Raw genomic sequence first — 23,305 nt, 5'->3', positions numbered from 1 at the left:
GTTATTCCTCCACAATAGTTATAGATAACAGTAACCAACACAATATTTATTAAATTGAAAATGGAATGGCTCGTTAGGGCAGAGCATTTAGCATTAAAGGATTTAACTTATCTGTCATGATCCCCGGAGAAAAAGGGAATAAATCGAACAAATTAGGGATTAGCAGTAAAAGAGAATTAGGGTAAATGAAGAAGGGAATTGATTTAGAAAAACGAGCAAAAGGGAAATTCCTTTTAAAAATATTTAACTATTTATTGAGTTGAATATTTTTGGGCATACCAAATATTGATATTTCATTAGTTTTTTTTTTTTAATTTAGGGTGATTATATCTGTTTTTGAAATTCTTCACCATATGATAATGAAACCTCAAATATTCTTGTAGTCTCAGGTTTTCAAACTTGAGACTTCTAGTGATAACAATCATCCTTTTAACCACTGAGATAGATTGAATTCATTTATTAGTTGGTAATAAAAATCACTCCACCAGAGAAAACCATTAATAAATGGGTATAATTGATTTTTTTTTTAAATTAATGCAAGAGTATTGATTTTGTGCAAATTAGTGGCACGCGTAATTGATTGTTTCCATTTTTCACTAATAAGATACTTTTAAAAGGGAAAATGAAATCAAAAAGTTTAAAACCATTGTATTCGATATAAAAAGAATGAAAACTATAATATTGCTACAAACAAACTCTTCTTTGAAAACTAATTTCAAGGATTTATGTACCTATGCAACAAAATATAGAAGGACAAAGAAAGAAAAACAGGGACACTGTCTTAGGGAATCCTACACCGTCATATTTCGGGAATGGTCTCCAATTTGGGACACTGAGAATGTTTTTGGTGAGATGCTTGTGCCAGTATTTGCATGGATCTAATGTCCTTCACCAGTTTCTTTTCAAGTTGGTATTCAACGAAATATTTTTTACTAAGGTTTTCTGTTCTCAATGTTTTGAGAAATGGATGAGGAAACCTTTTGTAAACATCTTGGACATATATCAAGTTGATAAAAATATTAAGACTATTCTATAATTAGCCTATGCTCAAATAACTTGACATATGTTGTAACAATTATATTTTGAGCGATTGCTGAATTTCAAAATTTTCAAGTGTTAATTAACCAGTAAACTTTAAAAAAAAGTAGTAATAAAACATATGGGAATAAAAAGGTTCTAAAATTATAGAATTATTATGAGAAACAGTGATAGAATCTAGGCATGAAACTTAAAATGAATTACATTGATGATTTGTTTTCTATTACCTAAACACTGAAAAATCAGGGCAATATTTTCCGACAAATCAATTACAATAAAACAAACAGATCATAAGTTTAAACTCCAACACATAGGAATTCTTGCCATTAATATTCCATTATTCAGTCCAATTAATTTGTAATACCATTCTCAGCTTTAACAAAAACTGAAAACATTACGCACCTATTAATTATTGATACCATTCACATGGACAAACGTAAGATTATAAATACAAAATACAAAAAAAATATATATGAGAATTTAGAATTTTGATGATACGACTGTACTCTCAATCCACCATCAGAGATCCATCACCAGAAATCTATCAATTTGTTGATGACTTGCTTTCATTTACTAATTTCTTTAACGATGGCTTGATGAAGTCTCATACCTCCCTTCCATTTTCCACTCCACACCTCATACAAACCAAAATAAAGTCTCATGTCTGGTTGTAGTTGACCAGAATCCACAGTGAACGAGTCTTCATTGCTTGGAACATCCGTGGGTTCCTCGAACAAGTTGTCTATTTCCTTGAGTTTTCTGCACTTGTACTTGCCTTTCTTCCCTACCTTAGCCATCAAGAAAACCGGCGCCCCACTCCAACCAAATGCATTTCTGTTGAAGCTAAGTGTGAAGCTGATTTCATACGTCGTTAATGGCTCTACTTGGCATGAACCCGTCACTTCTAGCCACGATACCTGTACCAGCTCCGCGGCTTCTTCCCTGTTTATTACCATGATTCAATATTCATCGAAGAATTTCTCAGTAATGAAAAATAAATAAATAAGAGGGCTTATTCTTACTCGGACAGTGGCGCAAATGAGCGAGGAGGATTAGGAATGCGCCAATAACGGCTGTCATTTCCCCAAACAATGTTAAAAGCTCTGGGTTTAAATGTGATAACATCTTTATTATCCTGCGACATTGGATTCCAAAACATAATGAAAAAAGTATTTTCCTGGTAACCAAACAGCATGTGAGAAGCTTGTTGATACTACTATGTACTTACGACAGTTTTTTCCTTGATGATAGAATTGTTATCTGCTTCTTGATGAGGCTTGCTAGCCATTGTGAAGATGAAGGATTTGTTATGTTTTGAAATGAAATGTGAGCCCTAATTTTATATAGTGCAAAAAAGATGAAGGGTTTTGAGGGTGGTGGTAGCAAGGAATTTTATTTTTCCTTCTGCTTTTTGCTCAATTCTTGAATACGACACCTCAAAGCAAAGCATACTCAAACAAAATAGAAAACGAAAAGAATCTAAACTTTTCTTTAAATTTTTTGAAAGAACCGTATATGATACTTCATTCTCTTTTTTTATTCTTCCAACTATACCAAACTATGGTTTATTTCAAGGATGGACTGAAAGAAGACGGGTGACGGTAGTCGTTATCCTTAAAATTTTAAATTAGTATATGTTTTAGATATTTTCTTTGTATTTTCAATTGATAATCTGTTTCCACTCATTAGAATTTTATAAGTTCACTCTTCTTAAAATTTTACTTTTTTTCCAACATATTTTTATTAATAATGACAAAACCATTAAAAACAAAATTATTGCATGAAGGTACAAAACTAACCAACTTGATTAACACTAAAAAAAACGCCAAAAAATACTTCTATGGGAGAAAGTCATTATGCCAAAAAAAAAACAACTCGACAAACCATCATAGGATACAACATAAGAGTGACTCATAAATCAAAAGGAAAAAAGTATTATCATAAGATATAAAAATTTATATTATTAATATATATGTATTCACCTTAAAAAATATTTTTAAACGAGATATTAAATTCATGTTTATCATTAAGATGTTTGCATGCATGTATATCTTTGTCACTCGATTTTGAGCCACACATTCACACCATATGCAAAGAATTTAGTTTTTGATGCCTTTGGCAATTACGTGTGGATTGCAGGAGGTGGCCATGAATCTATATATCATCAATTTGAGAACTTGATGCCACCAATTGGTAGGAAAGGAATAAAGTTAAAATATTTTATATATTCCTACTCTCAGCCATTTGACTTACAGTTGTTTGGCACCTGAACTTGGATACAAGATTATAGCAACTCAATACTTCAATCGTACAATAAAACTGTGTGCTATAGCAAATTCAGGTGCCTCTGAATTCCCCAGCTTGGAGAATGAAGTTCTGAAAACTCGGAGTTCAATTTCTTGAGGAATTCTCATGTGGCCTACAAGGACAAATCATGTTGATCAACTTGCATAGTTGAGCTATCATTTGATGTTTACGAAACATCATACGTTAAATGCAGTGACGGAATCATATGGGACGGAACATCTCAACTTTTATGGTTTAATTGTATTTTAAGTCCTTAAAGTTTTAAAACCGTTAAAATTAAGTCTTGAACTTCTAAAATTTTATGGTTTAATTATTTTTTAAGATATTATCAGTTTTAAAGTTAAATGAAATTAGGTATTGTCTCCAACTTTTTTTGTTTAATTACTTTTTAGGACATGACAATTTTGAAATTAGTGAAATTAAGTCTCAATCATCTATTTCTGAGGTTTCATAACCTTCTAGAACCTTGTTAATTTCAAAGATAAGCAACTTGGCCCTCCTATATTTTCATCCTAGTTCCGCCCTTGGTTAAATAGCAACCTTATCACTGAATTGGACAAAATGTTAAATCATACAATAATGGTGTTGGTTTGATTAAGCATAACACGAGTATGGAATTATTATGTTAGCCTTGCTAGTCAAAGAAATTGACCTTAATTGGCTAAAATTACTTTAAAATGACTGTAGTAACTTATAGAAAGCGACTCCAAATGCATAATTGGATTTGTGATTGTTTAGGCATGATCAATTGTGAATTGAGTGTTATGAAGGTTGATTAAGTTGTATTTTGACATTTTTTTTATGTTTCAAGTATGTTTATTAACAATACAAACTAATAAGAATTAGATTATTAGCTCAATTATGCATGATTAAAGTGAATTTTAATACTTTTCAGGAAAAAAATTGATCGCTTGAATTTTGATTCATGCGAAGATATTATATTTAAAATTCTCAAAATTTAGTTTTTATCTTATGGTAATTAAATAAGTCGACTAATCATAATCTCCATCATCAGAAATAACGTAAATGAACTGATGATTTTGGAGGGACTTAAATGCTTAACTTATTTTATGTATGAAAAGGGGAAAGGGGTAACTAATATATAGAGCTAGCTTGCTTCCATAGGTGGCGGGTGGAGTGGAAGCAAAACAAGAAAAGGCAACAATTCTAAAGACGGCTGACCGAGTGTTTTACCGAAAATTTTAAAAAAAAATAATAATATTTTCAATAAAATCTTTCTTTAACCATATATTAAGGTTACTGTAACTAAGATATCCCCGTTAACCGAGCGGAAGCACATGAAGAAAGAATAAAGAGATGATTGATCAATAGATACGAAGCGATAGAGGCTTAGGTCTGAATAGTCAACGACAATTGGAAATAAAGATAATAATTAGGGAATTTTATAATTTTAAAAAAAGTTAGTCTCTTTTTTAATTTTAAGTATTTTCTTAAAATTAAAAATTTGAAGAAAAATATGAACATTCTTAAGGTTAGACACCTACCTTGACAAAAAAATATTTAAACACCTAAACTAGAAAAGAAATATAGTTTGAATACTTTTCCTAAGATAAATTACACAAATAATCTCTTAATTATACGAAATTGTAATATAATATAAACTTAATAAAGCAGCTGTATAATCGATGTTCATTCGTATATTTTAACTTTTTTTTATTTTTTGAAACCTCGTTAAACCATTTCATCTTGGCTATTTTCCCGGTATATCACCGGTGATCAGTATTATTATCGATCTAACACCGGTCAGACTATATTTTCCGATCTAACACCCTTAGTAGAAAAGCGCGCCCCTTGCACCGCGCTATATGCTGATTTGGCGCTACGTGGGTATAGCTCCCCCTGATCCGCGCTATACCTGGATATCTGACATGTGGGGTATAGCGCGGTGCAGGGGGCGCGCTATACCCCTAATTACCAACCCTTCACGTCCCATCCTCCCTATAAATACCCTATCCTCAATCACTTTTATCACACCAAATTCTCTCAATTTCTCTAAATTTCTCTCAAATACTCTCTTTTTAAGATATATTTTATAATATTTTTACTATTATGTTTTTACTTTATTTAATATTTTACTAATATAATTTTTTTGCAGATATATAATGGAAGGCAATCTACTTCGCTCGGATGGAAATCATATATCTCTACACTTTGTTGATACAGTAACATTTTTAATGTTTTAATTTAATTTAAATTATTAGTAATATTTAGTTGATTTATTTAATGCATGATTATTAGATTAAGAATTAAATATCTCGACACTTTGCTAATACGGTAACATTTTAACGTTTTAATTTAATTTAAATTATTAGTAATAATTAGTTGATTCATTTAATGCATGATTATTAGATTAAGAATTAATTTTTGTAATTATTTATTTTTAGGAGAAGGATCGTGTATTAGATCCTTATTAGGAATCTTAAGTTAGTGATACCCACTGATCGCATGCTCCGGCAGTTTGGTTGTTTTCAACCAATTCCGGAAACACCTCGCAATATGAAGGAATTGCATAGCTTAGATAGACGCGGCAAGACAGATACAAATTGGTGGTGAGGCATCATGGGTGGGTCGTGTTGTGGGAGGATCGACATCGGCACCTTCTCCGTAGAGAGCCAATTTTTGATGACCTCTTGATGTATGCTGAGGATTATTATGAGTGGTTCAACAGTAACGGGAAACCGTTTCTACTACCTGAGGATGCACGAGGGCAGACCTTTCCACGACGTCGATAGAGACGTTCACCGACACAGCACCATCGTCCCCCGACTCGTGGACGGAGAGCAGGTGCTTCCGGTTCATCCTCAGCTGCACCAGCAGGACCTTTCCAGCAGCCACCGCAGCCATATATGATGCTGTCATCGCCTTTCCATTACCAGATGCCGCCGCCGCCGCCTTCACCTGGTTTTATGACCTCCGCCACCGCCACCGTCACAGATGACCCCTCTGGAGGCTATTATGGGTCTATGTTTGCAGATCCGACTTGGGGTTCATATACTGGATATTTAGCGGGTTCATGTTCATCACCCATGGCCGCAGCACAAACACCTCTTGTACAGTTTTCACACTCAGCGATGTCTAGGTTTTCCCAATTTTTCCTGTTTTCGCATGCCGATGGGATAGTCAGTCATATACCTTCATGGTCCTTATTCTATGGAGGTGCTTCATCGTCATCAGCTCCTCATCAACCTGATGTACCTGCTCAGGATGACGACGACGACGATGACGACGATGGTGACGACGACGATGGCGATGATGATGACAGCGAAGAGTCAGAACTAGTGATACGAAGAAATCCTCTTCGAGACCGACAGCCACCGCCATGCGAAACACATTCGCGACGCAGGAGGAGTTAGAACAATAGCTGAAAGTCGCGTCATTCTTTGAGTTTAAAAGTGCGGCAATATTATATCTGCAAAAAAATAACTTAAACAAACCTGATTAAATAAATTATATATGAACGAAAATATAACACAATAAATTTTTTACACATCAATGTAAATAATTTAAATAATATAATTTTATATTATTACCTGCACCGCAAAACTATTTCGACGTATGCTCCCGCTTTTCAATTTTACAAACATAAAAATTAATTGAAAATAATTAGTATAATATTTTTTCAAATAATGATAATAAACAATAAGTATAATTAAAAAATTATAATAAAATTACCTTATAACGAAAAATTGCACGAACTTCTAAATTAAATTTGAGAAGATTGCGAGAATTATTACTCGTTGACGGAATTGTTGTATTAATTTATAAGAGAGGAGAGATGCGAGGAGATGTGAGCCGGAGGAGTGTATTTATAAGCATATAAGGCGCGGTACCTGCATCGCGCTATGATAAAAGATATAGCGCGGATCAGGGACCGCGTTAAATATAATTTTGGTACAGCGTATAACGCGCCCCTGATCTGTGTTATACCCCTACGTAGCGTATAGCGCAGATCATGGAGCGCGTTATACTCACGTGACGCCAGATCACCGTATATGACGGGGCAGGGACACGCTATACTCACGTGACGCCAAATCAACATATAACGCGGTGCAGGAGGCGCGCTTTTCTGCTAAAGGTATTAAATCAAAAAATATAGTCTAACCGATGTTAGATCAATAATAATACCGATAACCGGTGATATACCGAGAAAATAGCCTTTCATCTTTCCCTTTTTTATTTTTCTGATTTTTATATATACAAAAAGGCCAGCAGAAGAGAAGAGTGCTTCTGAAGGTAAACAAAGGGGAAGCAATATAAAGCGAAAAGAAAAGAGGGATTCTCAAATCTCAGATCTCTCTTTGTTTTCTCCCTGAATCCTGAAATCTCATACAGAAAAAATATCTGGGAAAATGGTGCAGAAATCTTTGATTTATGCATTTGTATCTCGTGGGGAAGTTATATTAGCAGAGTACACTGAATTCAGTGGAAATTTCAATTCCATAGCTTTCCAATGCCTTCAAAAGCTTCCTTCTTCCAACAACAAGTTCACTTACAACTGTGACGGTCACACCTTCAATTACCTTGTTGACAATGGCTACAGTTAAGTTCCTATTCTTCTTTTTCTAGAGATGTTAACTGTGGGGTTTCCTTAATTTTATAGTTAGGGTCTTTAACAAATGAGTTTGATCGCTGGGAAAAGTCAGATTTGAGATCTAGAGGGAAAGTTTGGGTTTTTCTTTCTTTGTATTTTTCGAGAAAATTGCTTGTCAGAAAAAAAAAGTAGAAACTTTGTGTTCCTTGCTTAATTTTAGATTAATTAAGAGTTATTATGCGTTATAGAGTAGGAACTTACTCAAATCGATTGCGTTGAGTATGTAGCTTTATTATTGAGTTCTTTTGCTTTATTCTTTTGTGCTTTACTGGATTTGTTTAATATGCTGGTTGTTGAAGACCCATGTGCAATTGTATTGTGTCATGAGTGGTTTTGTTTTTTTATGTTTAGTGTCATGAACCAATTTGGAATATATATATATATATATATATATATATGTGTGTGCGCGCTTAGGATCCACCTACACAATATAAAACTCTTTTAGTTTTTCCTCATTGTTTTTTCCTACACAGTTGGATGACCGAAAATAGATGAGTAAGATTAACTCATTGTTTTTTCCTAGTAAATATCTTCTCATTTTGTTCTTAATCTCAATAGTCTATTTAATGTTCAACCAGAAGATGGAGATGCACAGCAGGTATGCAGTCTGGAAGGTGGAGAAAGATATTTTTACAAGTCTAACTAACAATCAGATAATTTTAGTATTTGTGCATTATGCTTCGATGAAGTCTATTTCACTCCAAGAAGTGTTGAAAGAACCTTTTACTGTACCATTATTTACCTTTTACTGTGCCATTATTTGCCTTCTTTTTGACAATTTTCTCTAATCAGTGACGGTGGTAGATTGGTTTACTTCTCAATGTTGCAGCATATTGTGTTGTTGCCGACGAGTCTGCTGGAAGGCAAGTGCCTATTGCTTTTTTGGAGCGAATTAAGGATGACTTTGTGTCAAAATATGGCAGCGGAAAGGCCGCTACAGCTCCTGCCAACAGCCTGAACAAGGAATTTGGGTATCTGCCTCTGACTAAAATCATGAATTACTTAATGGAGAGATCTTATCTTCTTATGCTTTTAATTGCAGGCAAAAACTAAAAGAACATATGCAGTACTGCATTGAGCATCCTGAAGAAATAAGCAAGCTTGCTAAGGTTAAAGCTCAGGTTTCAGAAGTCAAAGGTGTTATGATGGAGAACATTGAAAAGGTATATGTGCTCTTATTAGATGCACCATGGTTATGCTCCTGTTGTTATTTCAGTTTTTCGTAAATGGTGGGAATGACTAGAGTAGAAGATATCAGATGCTACTCTGTTTTTACATTGGTTTATGGTTTACCTTTCTTCTTTCGTTTATTTTTAGGCTTATTTTTTGACTACATAGTCATGGTGACAGATAGCTTTACTCATATTGATAATTCTATGATATTCATTTATCATATATAGTATGTCCTCTCTTAGATCTTAAGTGTCTGAGTAATTGGTGTGGGATTTATTTTTTTCAACTAGTTTCAATTATTTGTGGTTTTTGCCAAATGAAAATACTTGCAGTTTTCCCAAGTTAAATTATGATTATTATTTTTAATTGACAATCTTACTTGAAACATGGTTTTGGTAATTTTTACTGAATTTCCTTCCTATAGGTGTTAGATAGAGGGGAAAAGATAGAGCTGCTAGTCGATAAGACTGAGAGTCTTCATCACCAGGTCAGTTTCTCTCTCTCTTTCATGCATCAATATGATATCTATGCAATCGCATTAACTAAGTGTGTTGTTTCTGTTGATAACTTGAGAGTTGAGACTTGGCTTGGAGTACTCCGTACAAGTTTGTTATATTGCCGAAGTAGAACATGAGGAATGATAGAAGTACAAGTAAAGAGATGTGTATCATGATTGTGGTTCTTTCAAATTTGCCCTTACTGTAAAATATAACAGTTAAATTTATAATTCTAGAAACCCTTTTTAATCATTTTCCTAAAAAATTCCCCTAAAACTGCTTCCTAAATATATATAAGAGAAAGATAAGAGGGTCAGGTCACTCAAAATGGACTCGGCCTGCGCCCTTAATTTGGCATGGCCTGCCATGCGATCCCCTTCTCATAACAGGCTCCTTCCCTGCCTATTATGTTCTCTTCTTCTTCATATTCTCTGTCTACATCTCAATCAGGCCACATATATTCAAACTCTATCGACGAAATCTACTCATAGTAACAGCCTACAGACAATTCACCCAAGCATACTGCTTTCTCAGAGTTTCCTCTGCCTTCAAGCTTCAACCATTAGCTGCCTTTTCAGTCTTCCATGCTTTACACTCTCGGGTCTTGGTCTCTCTCTGGTGTCCCGTCCCTTCTTGTCTTTAAGTTCAATCCTGTGGCATTTTCATTTCCTGATTGAGCTCTTCACACCAGAAGTGAGAAGCTGAAAAAGATAATTGCTGAACTCCCCCTTTCGAATTTCTGCTTGAGTTGATATTTTTTGAAAAAATTCTGTGTTTTATTTGTGAGATTGTTCTGTTGCTGAGTATTGGATGTTCTTAAAAGAAAGGTTGTGGTTTCTATACTGTGTCTCAGTTTTCTAGTTCCTGTTTTAGATTAAGATATATATATATATATATATTAAATAGGTAATGGCTTGGTGAGTACACTGCCTTTTGTAGCTATTGGTGCAAAATATTTTCACGCTGTATTTTACGCCAATAGCTGTGGCGGGCGGTGATGCACCACTGCTTTTTTAAATCCTGCGGTAGAGATGTACAGAACTTTGCTGATAAAGCTCTTCCAAGGAGATGTAATTTTAACATGTTTCCTGTACAGCTAGAACATTCATTTCTTTGACTTTGCTGAAATAGTTTTTTTGTTTGCAGGCTCAAGACTTTCGGAACACTGGAACAAAAATCCGAAGAAAGATGTGGTTACAGAACATGAAGATCAAGCTGATCGTTCTAGGAATACTGATAGCCTTGATCCTGATCATTGCCCTTTCTGTTTGCCATGGTTTCCACTGCGGAAAATGAGTGATGTTCTTGAATAGGGGGATAGTAAGTTTCCAGCAGAGCTTTTAGGATAATACCGTGAGGAAAAATATATATTGTAATGGCTTCTATGTCAGGAAAGGATATAGCAATCACCAGATGTTTGGTTCTAGTTATTCTTGAATGTGAACAAACCGTATGAATTCTTATTGCATTATATAAAATGTGCTTTTTGCAACAATAATATCGCTCCTTTACCTTAAAAGCATTTTACAACAAATCATAACTTTACCATTAAGCTAGAGTTCATTCTCGACAACCAACACATCCATTTGAATTCAGTGAACACTCTTTGGGTTTCCCAGCGATCATCGGCTAACGAGTGATGACTAATCGAACAGCTCGTAAGTAATTTGAACTTGATTCTGTCAAAATTCAATTAATGTTTAATTCAGGGTGACTCGATTTAAGATCTCGATGAGTTGGGTCGAGCAAGATCCTACTCCACTCAATAAATTCACAAGCAAATCGTTAATATTTTTATATTTTTTTAGTAGTACTACCTTAAAAGTAATTTTATTTTAAAAAAAGAATGTGCAAATAATAATGACTAATTTACTAACAAATAATAAGAAGATAAATTACTAATCACTACTAATCTATTAATATACTAATTTACTAGTTTGATGTATTTGTGAATTGTTATTTTAGAGTTTAGATTTTGAAATTGTTTCATATATTCTTTTGATAAGTTTTTTTTTGTTAAACTTGTTAATTTATGTTTATATTAAGTTTTATATAGTATTAGTAGATTTTACATGTAGTTAAAAAAGTAAGGTAAAAATTCTAGTGAGCAACAAGCTGAGTTGAATAATAAGTTTTTTTAATGAACACGACTCAACAAAAAATTTAACGAACTTAATGAGCAGCAAGTCGAGTTAAACAATAAATTTTTTTAATGAACACAAATCGAGCACTACCCAACCCGCTCGATAAATACCCCTAATGACTAGTGCGATTAGCACATGCCGAATATTGGTTTGTATAGATTAAGGGAAACACTCACGTGCGGCGCCTTAGTATACGGCTAAAATAAGGCGCAACCGGTTTTGTTATTATTTTAAATAACAAAACCGGTAGCGCCTTATTTTAGTCGTATACTAAGGCGCAGCACTGCAGAATTGCTCCTTAAGAGGAAAAAGAAAAAGAAAAGAAAGAAAATGAGAGGAGGATTTATAGTCTTAAAACAGTCTTTTTGGAAGAGTTTTATTATTCTAAAACAACATCGTTTTAAGATATTCGACATTAAATCTGTGCTTAATCCGACCTGACTTTTTAGGATATATATTTTTATTTTTGGGTAAATTATAGTTTTGGCCATTTTGTCTTTTTATTATTACATTTTAGTCATTTTCTACATGAATTAATTATACTTCTTCAATATTTAATATCTATTTTTTAAAATTTAGTCATTAAAATATTTATTTATTTGTGATAGTCTTCCATATTTAATTTCTACATGAAAATGGTCATTTTACCTCTATCACAAGTTGAGAAAATGGTCAACTGCAGGAATATATGGCAGAAGAAGAGGTAAGAGCTGCACACAATGTGATAGAGACCTGCTCTCGGACGGAGACGATAGACAAGGTGGTCTTCACATCCTCCGTCACCGCGTTATTTGGAGAGGCAACCCTCGATCGATTGAATCCGATTTGGACGAAGGACATTGGAGCGATGTCGATCTCTGTCGCGAATTCAAGGTGTTAGAGCTGCTTATTGATTAGATTATAGTTTTTGTTTGGTGATTGACACAAGTAAAGTGGCAAAGCAGTTATGGCACGCACCATCGAAGACGGTAGCAGAGAAGACAGCATGGGCATTGGCAATGGACAGGGGCATTAACATGGTTTCGATCAACGGTAGATTGTTGACGGGGCGGCATCTGTCGATCACCCACCCTTACATGAAAGGAGCGGCCAAGATGTACGAGGGTGGGACGTTGGTGACCGTCGACCTTCATTTCTTGGTCGACGCTCACATCTGCGTCTTTGAAGATGTTTCGTCCTACGGTCGATATTTATGCTTCAATCACGCTGTTACTAACCAAGAAGATGCTATTCGCCTCGCCCGCTTGCTTACACCTTCTGCTCTTTCCCCACATCCACAAAGGTTAGTGTCTTAGTTAATATGATTATCCAATAATCAATGTATATATGGTGGTATTAATTTAATATATATATATATATATATATCGCAGTTACGAAGATGCTCACATGATGATCCAACAAAGGTTAAGCAACAAGAAATTGAAAAAGATGATGTTGGATTTTAAGAGTGAGCTACCTTTGGAGGATTGATCCATTTCCAAAATTCAGGTTGAAGGTGAAGTATTTATACATTTTTTTCAAATAGCCAAAGTGTTTATAATTTGTCTTATAATTCATGGGATTTTTAAAATTATTTTATGCTTATTATTTTATGTGCGAGAATCGGAAATAAAATATTTTTCCAACGGAATTTTAATATTATTATATGTTCTAAACTCTAAATTCTTAATTCTAAAGCTTAAAAATTATATTTCCTTAATTTTCTTTGAAAATATTTATATATAATTTATGCACTCATGCAAATTACACTTTTCAAATTCGAATCATAAAAAAGAACAAAATTCTGTAATATTTAATTTAAGTTAACCGAACTATGAATCTAAAATCAATATTGTTTGAAAATTGACATTTAATATTGTTTGATAAGCCTTCCATTTCATTTATTAGACCAATTGATGGTTAATATTTGTAATTACTATCAAACTTTCTCTAGCTCCATGCCCTTTGTGTGCCCCTTCACTAAGATGATGACATGTGGATTAGTAAATAATGATAAAATAATGATCCCCATTCCTTTTTTTTTTTTTTTGACCTTTACGTGGTTTTCTTCCTAACTCTGATGTCCTATTTATGCTAAACACAAAAAGATGATCAGCCGGATCTAAAAAGATTATCATAACGAATTAATAAGTGGTTTTAGTGATTAAAGGAAATATTGTTTTTCTTGATATCCTAGATTCGAACAACTGTGTTTACTGAGTGTGTACGTTATCAATATTAAGAAATATTCTGAACAAATATTATATTATAATTATATCGAACTATTTAAAAAAATACTAGCATAACAATGTAATGAAGGTGAAAAAAATCTAACTATAAAATCAAGAACCTGAACAACTTGATGCAAACTAAAATCAGTTGGGAATCTAATTCAACCAAGAGTGAGATTCTCAAGTGACAGTTTTCCTGCCATTATCTCAAGAATAAAAAATGACACCAAAATAATAAAAATGTTCAGTTTAATTTAAAATTTTACTTTTTTCATAAAAAAAATTACAATTTAACCTTGATAAATAGGTTTATAACATTATCAAAACAACGAGCTTCGGAACAAAAAGAGCATCTATATCTTCATATAACCAAATTCTGATAAGCTGAATTAGAGTTCGAATTATTTAGTTGGTTCTCTTGATGTGCAACATATAGAATGGTAATGGTTAAATGGGTTAGGGATGGAGGCGACGAGCTGACGGTTTATAATATTTTCTTTTTAAATTGGACGGGAAATAATTATCATCGATTTTAAATTCAAAGGTGTTCCTCCGCATGAGAAATAAAAGAACTACAAGATGGTTTGAGAATTCACTTTCTTCATAGGGAGAGATTATTTATATAGTCATTATCTTATGTTTCGCATGGTAGAGTGGGTTGGGAGGGAATTGGTCCTTTCCAGCCCACTCTATTCAAGTCATGGTGAACCTATTTTATTAATCTACTGGTTGTTTAATAATAAATTATTTTTTCTTTAAATCGTCTTGTCCGTCAACTGTTACACGAAGAACTGTTGTTGAGAGATGTTTTATGCCTAATAGTTTTGGGAGTTTATAGTTGATGCCTCCAATGTTAACCAAGGATACACCAATTTTCCCCTAGTTGATGCCACATTATACAGTGACATGACTGATAATTACCTACAATTCAATTTAAGGATGAAGAATAACAAGCATGAGAGTTGTTTGGGCCTACTTGATTAAATGAATTTTTGTAATGATCCAATTTTTTTAGTTAATTTTTAAGTGTTGACTCCAGGCTATGAATATATCAATTAGTATGTGTGATTAGAGTTATTGGGTAAAATACGAGCTTAATCGAGTGAGAATTGAGATTGATTAAGAGGTTTTTTAAGTTATGAATGACTAAAAATATGATTTACCTATTGTTGAAAACCTAAATGCTTCCTATGTTTAGGAGTATGGGAGAGGGGAGAACAGTTGGATGTGTGGTGTCTCATCCTTTCTCTTTCTCCTACTTTCATTCTCCTCTTATCGTAGAGTTTAAACCCCTGAAGGAATGATTATGGGCATTCAAATGAATCATTCTGGATTGATGAATGTAAGAATCATTATCTACACTCCACGAGCTTCAAGAAAAGCCTACCACTGAAGCCATTTGAAGACTTTGGATGGTTCAAGAAGCTTCTTTAGATCATTCTTATTGTGTTTTTATATTCTAAATTCCTAGTTTTATTCTCCTTAATTTCTAGTTTAAAGTACAGTTTGTTTTATGTTTGGTTATTTGGTGAAAGAATCTTTTCAGCGACCCAACAAATGGACCATAAAATATTTTGATAAATAAACTAAATTTAACAACTAAGACAAAAAATACGACAAGTCAAATGTTTAATAAAAAATGAAAGGGTATATGTTAAATATTCACTAGAATTATTTAAGGAAAATAAGAAATATACCATAAATGGTTGCATTATGTTCCACACATATTTTGGTTGAAGAAATTAGGTATCTAAAATAGAAAGAAATAATTATGAGTATTTATTTTATAATTAAGCTTTTTATTAATTCTTACACTATGTAAAAGATGTAAATTTAATTTATGCAGTTTAATCTTAATTTTTTATATTTTTACAATTTAAAATTTTCAGTTTTGAGTAAAATATTAAATAAGTCAAAATTTGCTGATATATGTAAGTTGTAAATTTGATTATTGTTATATAATTTGATTGTTTTACATTTTTTAATTTAAAATTTTCAATATATAAAGTGAAATTTATTGTTTTTTAATAGTTTAGGTAATTACAAAATAATATATGTTCAGAACTTTCTTAATCTATTGATAATCTACACTATGAGATTTATCTATTCAAACTCAAAACTTTTAAGAGAATAATATTTTTTTATATTTGATTTGATGAGTTTAAAATTAATTAAATTAGAATAATGGGCTAGATTTATAATTGAAAATTTGAAGGGGGGAAAAACAAGTTGGTTGTTTTACCTCTTCTCCAAAGTTGTGTTGTCGCAGATAGTTTTTACCAAAAGTAGAAATGAAAAATCTTGGTTTTATGTTCTCCAGATTGTAGACACTGCATCTCTAAATTTCTTCATTCCATATGATATTTTCATTTTTATTCCACTTTTATTATCCTTGATGAATGAATTTTATCTTCTTCTTCTTTTCTTACCATTTCCCATATATCTCATGATATTTTATGGTTGTAGATCCAACTCCAAATCCTTCCACCTCCTTCACAAAAACCACTCTTTTAACTTCAATTTTCATCCAATTCCTGTAATTTCAGCTTCTGGGTACATCTGCAAATGCACCTGAAAATTGGGTTTTCATCAAATTCCTATAATTTTAGCTTCTGGGTACATCTGCAATTTTCTGGTTTGTGATTTCCTACCTCAAATTAGGTTTTCTGTTCCAAAGGAATTCCCCCCTTTTTAAAAAAAAGAAAAGAAAAAATAAAGTAAAATGGATTACGGTAGAGAAAATGTGGTCCACGTAATTCAAACAAATGCACCTGAAAATTGGGTTCCGAATTCTACAGACACTTCAGTTTGGGCAACAGAAGAAGATTACCGTGTTTGGAACAACCATGATTCCTCCACCGAAGACCAAAGACAACCTCAATCATGGTCCAATTCCGAACAGCCACCGAACAAGAAACCGAAAAATTCATCCCAGGAATCAAATTCAAGGTCCAGAGCCATAGGCAAAATGTTCTTCAAGACCAAGCTTTGCTGCAAGTTCAGGGTTGGCACCTGCCCGTATATCACAAACTGTAACTTTGCTCATAGCATTGAAGAGCTTCGGCGCCCACCTCCTAATTGGCAAGAAATAGTGGCAGCTAATGAAGATGAAAGAGGGATTTCGTCAGAACCCAGAGAGGAATTCCAGATTCCCGCTTTGGTGTCTTCTAATTTTTCAGGTGAAACACAGAGATCATATAAGGGAAGGCATTGCAAGAAGTTCTATACAGAGGAAGGGTGTCCTTATGGTGACAATTGCACCTTTTTGCACGACGAGCAGTCCAAGAATCGAGAGAGTGTAGCTATTAGTTTGGGGCCAGGAGGTTATGCTGGCGGCGGGGGCGGCGGCGGCAGTGGAGGAGGTGGTGGTGGTGGTGGGAATGGGCCAAATGTTAAACCGTCTAATTGGAAGACAAGGATTTGTAATAAGTGGGAACTTACTGGCTACTGCCCATTTGGAAATAAATGCCATTTTGCTCATGGAGTTGGAGGTACGGTTTATTGATTGATCGGTTAACCAAATTTACGTTTTCTTCTTGTCCTGGTTTGATTTGGATTATGGCAAATAGTTATGCCTTTTATTTGTTTGTTATTGGTGTTAGCTATTTAGTCAAAAGAAAAGAACTAGAATTCACATAGAGTTCAACTGAAAAGCTTTGTTAATGGGAAAAGTTGGCTTTTAGCGGTTCACCCCTTCTAGTTAGGGCAGCTGGTTGCTCGGTGGAGGGGACTTTTCTCTCCCCCCCGGGCTTTCTCTCAAGAAGGGGTGAACCCAACTTTTCCCATCAACAAGCTTCAATCTAGGGAAGAGGTCTGTAATTGTTCCATTCCTACGAGTATGCTCTATACTGGGATTGTCTTCTTCGATTGGAGGGTATGCTTTGTGTTACTAAAAGTCTTCTAGGGGCTCAAATTCTAATTAAACTACCACTGATGTTTAAGTTGGTTTTCCAAATGAGTATCATGGCCAATGGTACTACACACTTGTTAAGTAAGAACCAAGAATTTGCAGTTCATGTGCTTGTACCCTTTAGCTGTTCGATTATTTCAGGTGAGTGAGAACCGTATTGTTAGTTGTATTTCACTCACCTTTACTTTTGAATTCTCTTAAAACCAGTGCTCCATTGTTGAGCAGCTAAATGACTAGTCATGAGTATCTTCTATGCTTTAAGCATATGTCATATAGTGATTCATGGTTTGTATTGCTGCAGAATTACACGGATTTGGAGGGGGGCTTGTGGATGCGGAAGCAAAGGATTCTTCTGCTCCCCCCTTTGACTCAAAGCAAGGGGGAGGGGTGCCATCAAAAACTCCTGCAGATACTTTGGCGGCATCAGCCCCTTTGGTACCTCTTTCAGATGTTTATCGTGGAGTTCCTTCGCAGAGGACATCCATTGTACTCCAGAAGCCAGGACAAAGAACCATTCAGAAATGGAAGGGTCCAGATAAAATCAGTCGAATATATGGTGACTGGATTGATGATATTGAATGAATGCAGTCTTCTAAGCACCTAGGGAGAGAAAAAAAAAGCGACGAAAGCAGGAAATCTTTGCATTAAGAACTTCTCCTTGGAAAGTGAATAATTATATTCCTAGGGGTAGGACATCAGGGTCATGTTGATGTAACTTAAAGCTTCAGCTTATGAGTTAGGAAAATCTTTTCTTTGCTCGCTTCAAGTCTTTGAAGTATACTTGGCTTGTTGACATGGCAGCTGCATAGTCATTATGTATGAATATACCCTCCCTGGCTGGGAACGTATATGACGTTTGTATTACTGCTGTACTGTAACTTGGTCCTTGTTGTCAAATACTATAAGATTACCCTTTTTAATCTGAAAAGAAACGTGTTCCACTTTGCTGGTGTTACTGAAGTTGTATTTTTGTTCTTAGCTCCCTGTCTAGCCAGAAAATGGAAATATCGCCAGCCAGCCAGCATCTATAATTGTAACAATAGTATTCCTTGTTGCGGTCATTGGTTTTTACACAGCATACTTATGTAGGCTTCATCTGGAAAACATGATCGGTTTGTCGCGGGGAGTTATATGTTGCTAGGAAATCGATAGAGATGCCTCCGATGCTTGTTCGTAGCAATTCCATGTACGAAATTAAAGCAAATCCAAGTTCAGTACAAGATTCTGTTTGCAGTGTCATTCAAGACGATAACAGAGAAACTCGACAGTGTAGAAGACGAGGCACAACGCTCTTCGAATACGAAAGTACACCATGATTGAAAACGTGACAAGATGGAAATACATTCAAGGTCAAATTCCATGGGACACTCCATACCTAGGAGTAGAGAAGAGGAGCAAAGCCTAAAAGGCATAAAGGGATGCAAAACCAAAGAACATGTGGGAAGTTTAATTGTCTTTTTCTCTAGTTTTTTCCTTGATAAATACAAAAGTTGTAGACAACTAATCACTTTGTTTCTTTTTCTTCGCATGTCCTGTACAAATGTATTCCGTTTCAAAAAAGTGATTAGCTTTGAAGACCTAAATACACTTTAAAAATAGTCATTAATTGCTTTATTTCGTAGCTTTCACCGGTCCAATCCAAGGCAAACAACAAAATAAAACTTGTGGGGAGCACTATCATGTACCCATTTTTTCAACATGTATATCTTTACTCGAGGCAATTCCCTCTTCTGTTTTAAGAGCCTTTTTTCATTGTTAGATCTCAGAACAGTTCCCACATAGGTCTTTCACTCTCTTCTCAGACTGATTAGTTCTCTAAAAAGAAGAAGAAAAATGGCATTTAGCAACCATGTAATCGGTGCAATCAATTTTGTTGCCATGCTGCTCTCGATTCCAATCATAGGTGCTGGAATCTGGCTTGCAAATCAACCAGACAATTCCTGTGTCAGGATTTTACAATGGCCTGTTATAGTTTTGGGGGTCTTAATCTTGGTTGTAGCTCTAGCAGGCTTCATTGGAGGGTTTTGGCGCATTCCCTGGCTCCTTATTGCTTACCTTGTTGGCATGCTGATCCTCGTCATATTGCTTGCATGCTTGGTTGTTTTCATCTACATGGTCACCGTGAGAGGTTCAGGCCACCTCGAACCGAGTCGGGCATACTTGGAATATCATCTTGAAGATTTTTCGGGTTGGCTTCAACGAAGAGTTCGAAGTTCTTACAAATGGGAAAGGATTAAACTCTGTCTCAGCTCAACAGATATGTGTTCCCAGCTGAACCAAAGCTATAATATGGCTATAGATTTCTTTAACTCTCATTTAACACCCATAGAGGTAAATCTCACTTCATCTCCTCATGTTTCAAATTGTTCCATTAATATGATTAAATTCACTGCTTCCTTAAAAAATTCTTACATATAGGAGCTTAATGAAGTATGTTATTGCATAAGCTCATTGCAAGAAAACAAAAGGAGAGCTTAGAACCATGTTATGTTCTTGTTAGAATTCTATGAACCTTCTTCCGGAAATGGGATATTGTTAGCAAAAAAGAGAGATTAAGCAGAAAAGGAAAATGAATTAAGATCGAAATAATTACTCATATATAGTCAGTGACGGACCAAAATTTTAATTTTATTTTCTTAAAAGTAATGAGGTGTAAAAAATTTTATTTTTTTCATTTTTCTTTAACATATTATACTAAATTTTATTTTTTTCTTAAATAATGGGATGCACTTGATCTATATGAGACTTAGTGTCATGAAATCCAATCAACAAAATTGTTGAGACTTATTTATACAGTTTCAGCTTAGTCTTCAACACTAGAGTTGGTTCATATATATAAACATATCACATATTTGATATCCCACCCATATGCGATATAAGTGTATTTTGCAACATAATTCACAAATAATTTACTTTGTGTATCAATTTCTCATTCATCATTCAAATCTTTTTGAGCATATGATATACTATTATAAAGGTCTCATGAAATAGAATATAAAATCATAATTTTATAATTCGAATCTCTACCATTATCCATTGCAAATATGCCTCAAAGTTTACAATTATTTTTTTCAACAGATTGTTCGGATCAAGTTTTTTAAGCTTAAAAATAAAGTAGAATTAAGCAGGCATGTGTTAAGGTAATTAGATTCTCTAAATCTTTATTCTTCTTTATGTTTTTTCTTTACAGTCTGGATGCTGTAAGCCACCAACTGCATGTGGATACAATTTTGTGAATCCAACAAACTGGATCAGCCCCATCAACAACATAGCAGACCCGGATTGCATACAGTGGAGCAATGACCAAACGCAGCTCTGCTACAATTGTAACTCGTGCAAAGCGGGATTACTTGCGAATATAAAGCAGGAATGGAGAAAAGTCGACATCATACTGCTCATAACTCTCATTGCTTTGATATGCGTCTATCTGGTAGGGTGTTGTGCGTTCAGGAATGCCAAAACTGAGGACATATTTAGAAAGTACAAGCAAGGTTATGCGTAAGAACTACGTCAAGTTTAAACTGGTAGTGTTAGTGCAGCGATTGGGGTTGGTTTGAATGGAGTTTTGGATTTTGCGACTTTGTATAAGTAAGCATGTGTAAACTGTTTACATTTGGTTGAAAATTTGTATAACTTAAGTAGAAATTTCTGTAAAGACAGTGATGAGATGTGTCCTACTTCAATAATTATTCCTTAAGAACATTGACTTTAAGGGTGGGGTTCATGAATTACTGTCTGACAATATGCAGGAAATGCCTGCATATCAATGACAACTAAAAAATGGATCATTGCAAGGGGCTTGGCACGAATCTCTAAAATAAACCAACAAATGATCTTAATTAGTAGCTGGTTTTGAAAAGTTAAGCCTGGGAGCAAAAGACCTGAAATCCCGGTTTTGGAATTCGGAAACAAAATGGCCGACAGTGGTACTCCCCCGAGAAATATCCCCCCTTCTAGTTCAAAGTAAACAACAGCAAATCCCCACAACTGAAGCATTTCTGCATTTGTGACTGGAAAGAATTAAAGCTCTTTCTTATCAAACAAGGGATTCCATTTTATTGTGATTCGTGCTCATCTAGCTGGCCCAAAGTTGGAAAATATGACCCCATAGTCGTCAACATTTTCTTCATTTTGTTTGGTTCACTTTTATCCTTACTCTAAGCCATTACATTTCCTTTCTTCCAAATTCCCATTAGTATTTGGTTTATTTCAGTACAGGAAAACAGAACAAACTATCCCCATAGAAGTATCCTCACATAAGCCTTGGTCTAACCGAGATGGCAGCAAACAATACCATTGTTGGTACTCTCAACTTCATCACCTTGCTTCTCTCGATTCCAATCATCGGTGCAGGAATCTGGCTCGCAAACGAACCAGACAACGCTTGCGTCAAGGTCCTGCAATGGCCTCTAATAATCCTAGGCGCCTCAATCTCGGTCGTGGCACTATTAGGCTTCATAGGAGGGTGCTGGCGCATCACTTGGCTACTTATCGTTTACCTCGTAGCAATGTTCATCTTGATAATAGTGTTTGCATGTTTGGTTGTTTTCATCTATTTGATCACCAACAAGGGTTCAGGCCACCCTGCACCAGGCCGCACCTACACGGAACATGACCTTAATGATTTTTCCGGTTGGCTTCGTCGGAAGGTAACGAGTCCTTACAAGTGGGACCGAGTTAGATCATGCCTTAACTCAACAGATATGTGTTCTGAGTTAAACCAGAGATATCGTATAGCTCAGGATTTCTTCAATGCTCGGTTAACATCTATACAGGTAAACTTTATTCTAAACTTGCAATGCATAGAAAAAGCAAAGAATAATTTCTTTTTTTTACTGGATGTTTTATAGTATGGATGCTGTATGCCGCCAGCTGAGTGCGGGTATTCATACATAAATCCAACGTATTGGCTGAATCCCAACAACACAGCAGCAAGCATGGATTGCTTGCAGTGGAGCAATGAACAAATGCAGCTTTGCTTCCACTGTGATTCATGCAAAGCGGGATTACTGGACAATTTGACCAAAGAATGGAGAAACGTGGACATCATATTGTTAATTACTCTCGTTGTTTTGATATTCTTATATTTAATAGGGTTTTGTTTTGCTCTTAGGAAGTACAAAACTGAAGATACATCCCCAAGACGCCACAAACAAGATACATAAACTCCTTTCTTTATGTAGTTATGAGCTAGTTCGATCAAAATCTTTCTTTCTTTTCTTTTGAACTGTGAGCATAATGTTTAAAATCGTTAACATTATCATGAAAAACTATGCCAGCTAACGTGTATGGAATAGTATCCAAATTATCCTTTGATTTAACATTTGCTGGAGAAACATATAAAAGAGAAATCACTGTTGGGAGATGGGGTAGAGTAGATGATCATTTTCATTATCGAGGTAGAAAATTGTATA

General features: G+C 34.6%; 5 protein-coding genes and 1 pseudogene across 5 annotated transcripts; 5 read left to right on the top strand and 1 right to left on the bottom strand.

Annotated features, from left to right (window-relative positions):
- Nucleotides 1-1,437: 1,437 nt before the first annotated feature.
- LOC120162744 (protein PHLOEM PROTEIN 2-LIKE A9-like) lies at nt 1,438-2,504 on the bottom strand. The gene is made up of 3 exons (XM_039172826.1): nt 2,267-2,504; nt 2,061-2,173; nt 1,438-1,980 (listed from the first exon to the last, which is right to left on the bottom strand). The coding sequence occupies exons 1-3, from the start codon at nt 2,324-2,326 to the stop codon at nt 1,605-1,607; spliced, it is 549 nt and encodes a 182-aa protein (XP_039028757.1). The 5' UTR covers nt 2,327-2,504; the 3' UTR covers nt 1,438-1,604.
- Nucleotides 2,505-7,715: 5,211 nt separating this feature from the next.
- LOC120162773 (vesicle-associated membrane protein 721-like) lies at nt 7,716-11,086 on the top strand. The gene is made up of 5 exons (XM_039172851.1): nt 7,716-7,905; nt 8,787-8,928; nt 9,000-9,120; nt 9,555-9,617; nt 10,774-11,086. Exons 1-5 carry the CDS (start codon nt 7,716-7,718, stop codon nt 10,921-10,923), a joined length of 666 nt encoding a protein of 221 aa, XP_039028782.1. The 3' UTR covers nt 10,924-11,086.
- Nucleotides 11,003-13,267, top strand: LOC120162758 (annotated as a pseudogene).
- A 2,970-nt stretch (nt 13,268-16,237) lies between these two features.
- On the top strand, nt 16,238-18,804 carry LOC120162753 (zinc finger CCCH domain-containing protein 12-like). The gene is made up of 2 exons (XM_039172840.1): nt 16,238-17,472; nt 18,193-18,804. The coding sequence occupies exons 1-2, from the start codon at nt 16,704-16,706 to the stop codon at nt 18,471-18,473; spliced, it is 1,050 nt and encodes a 349-aa protein (XP_039028771.1). The 5' UTR covers nt 16,238-16,703; the 3' UTR covers nt 18,474-18,804.
- Nucleotides 18,805-19,630: 826 nt separating this feature from the next.
- On the top strand, nt 19,631-21,476 carry LOC120162755 (protein TORNADO 2-like). The gene is made up of 2 exons (XM_039172842.1): nt 19,631-20,222; nt 21,082-21,476. Exons 1-2 carry the CDS (start codon nt 19,725-19,727, stop codon nt 21,391-21,393), a joined length of 810 nt encoding a protein of 269 aa, XP_039028773.1. The 5' UTR covers nt 19,631-19,724; the 3' UTR covers nt 21,394-21,476.
- Nucleotides 21,477-21,773: 297 nt separating this feature from the next.
- On the top strand, nt 21,774-23,057 carry LOC120162754 (protein TORNADO 2-like). Its single transcript, XM_039172841.1, has 2 exons — nt 21,774-22,666; nt 22,742-23,057. The coding sequence occupies exons 1-2, from the start codon at nt 22,169-22,171 to the stop codon at nt 23,054-23,056; spliced, it is 813 nt and encodes a 270-aa protein (XP_039028772.1). The 5' UTR covers nt 21,774-22,168; the 3' UTR covers nt 23,057.
- The last annotated feature ends 248 nt before the right edge of the window (nt 23,058-23,305 follow it).

This window comes from Hibiscus syriacus, unplaced genomic scaffold (assembly GCF_006381635.1).
Source record: "Hibiscus syriacus cultivar Baekdansim isolate YM2019G1 unplaced genomic scaffold, ASM638163v2 tig00111408_pilon, whole genome shotgun sequence".
Lineage (NCBI taxonomy): Eukaryota > Viridiplantae > Streptophyta > Magnoliopsida > Malvales > Malvaceae > Hibiscus > Hibiscus syriacus.
The sequence above is the reverse complement of the archived record's forward strand: the minus strand, read 5'-3'. Positions and strand labels throughout refer to the sequence as shown.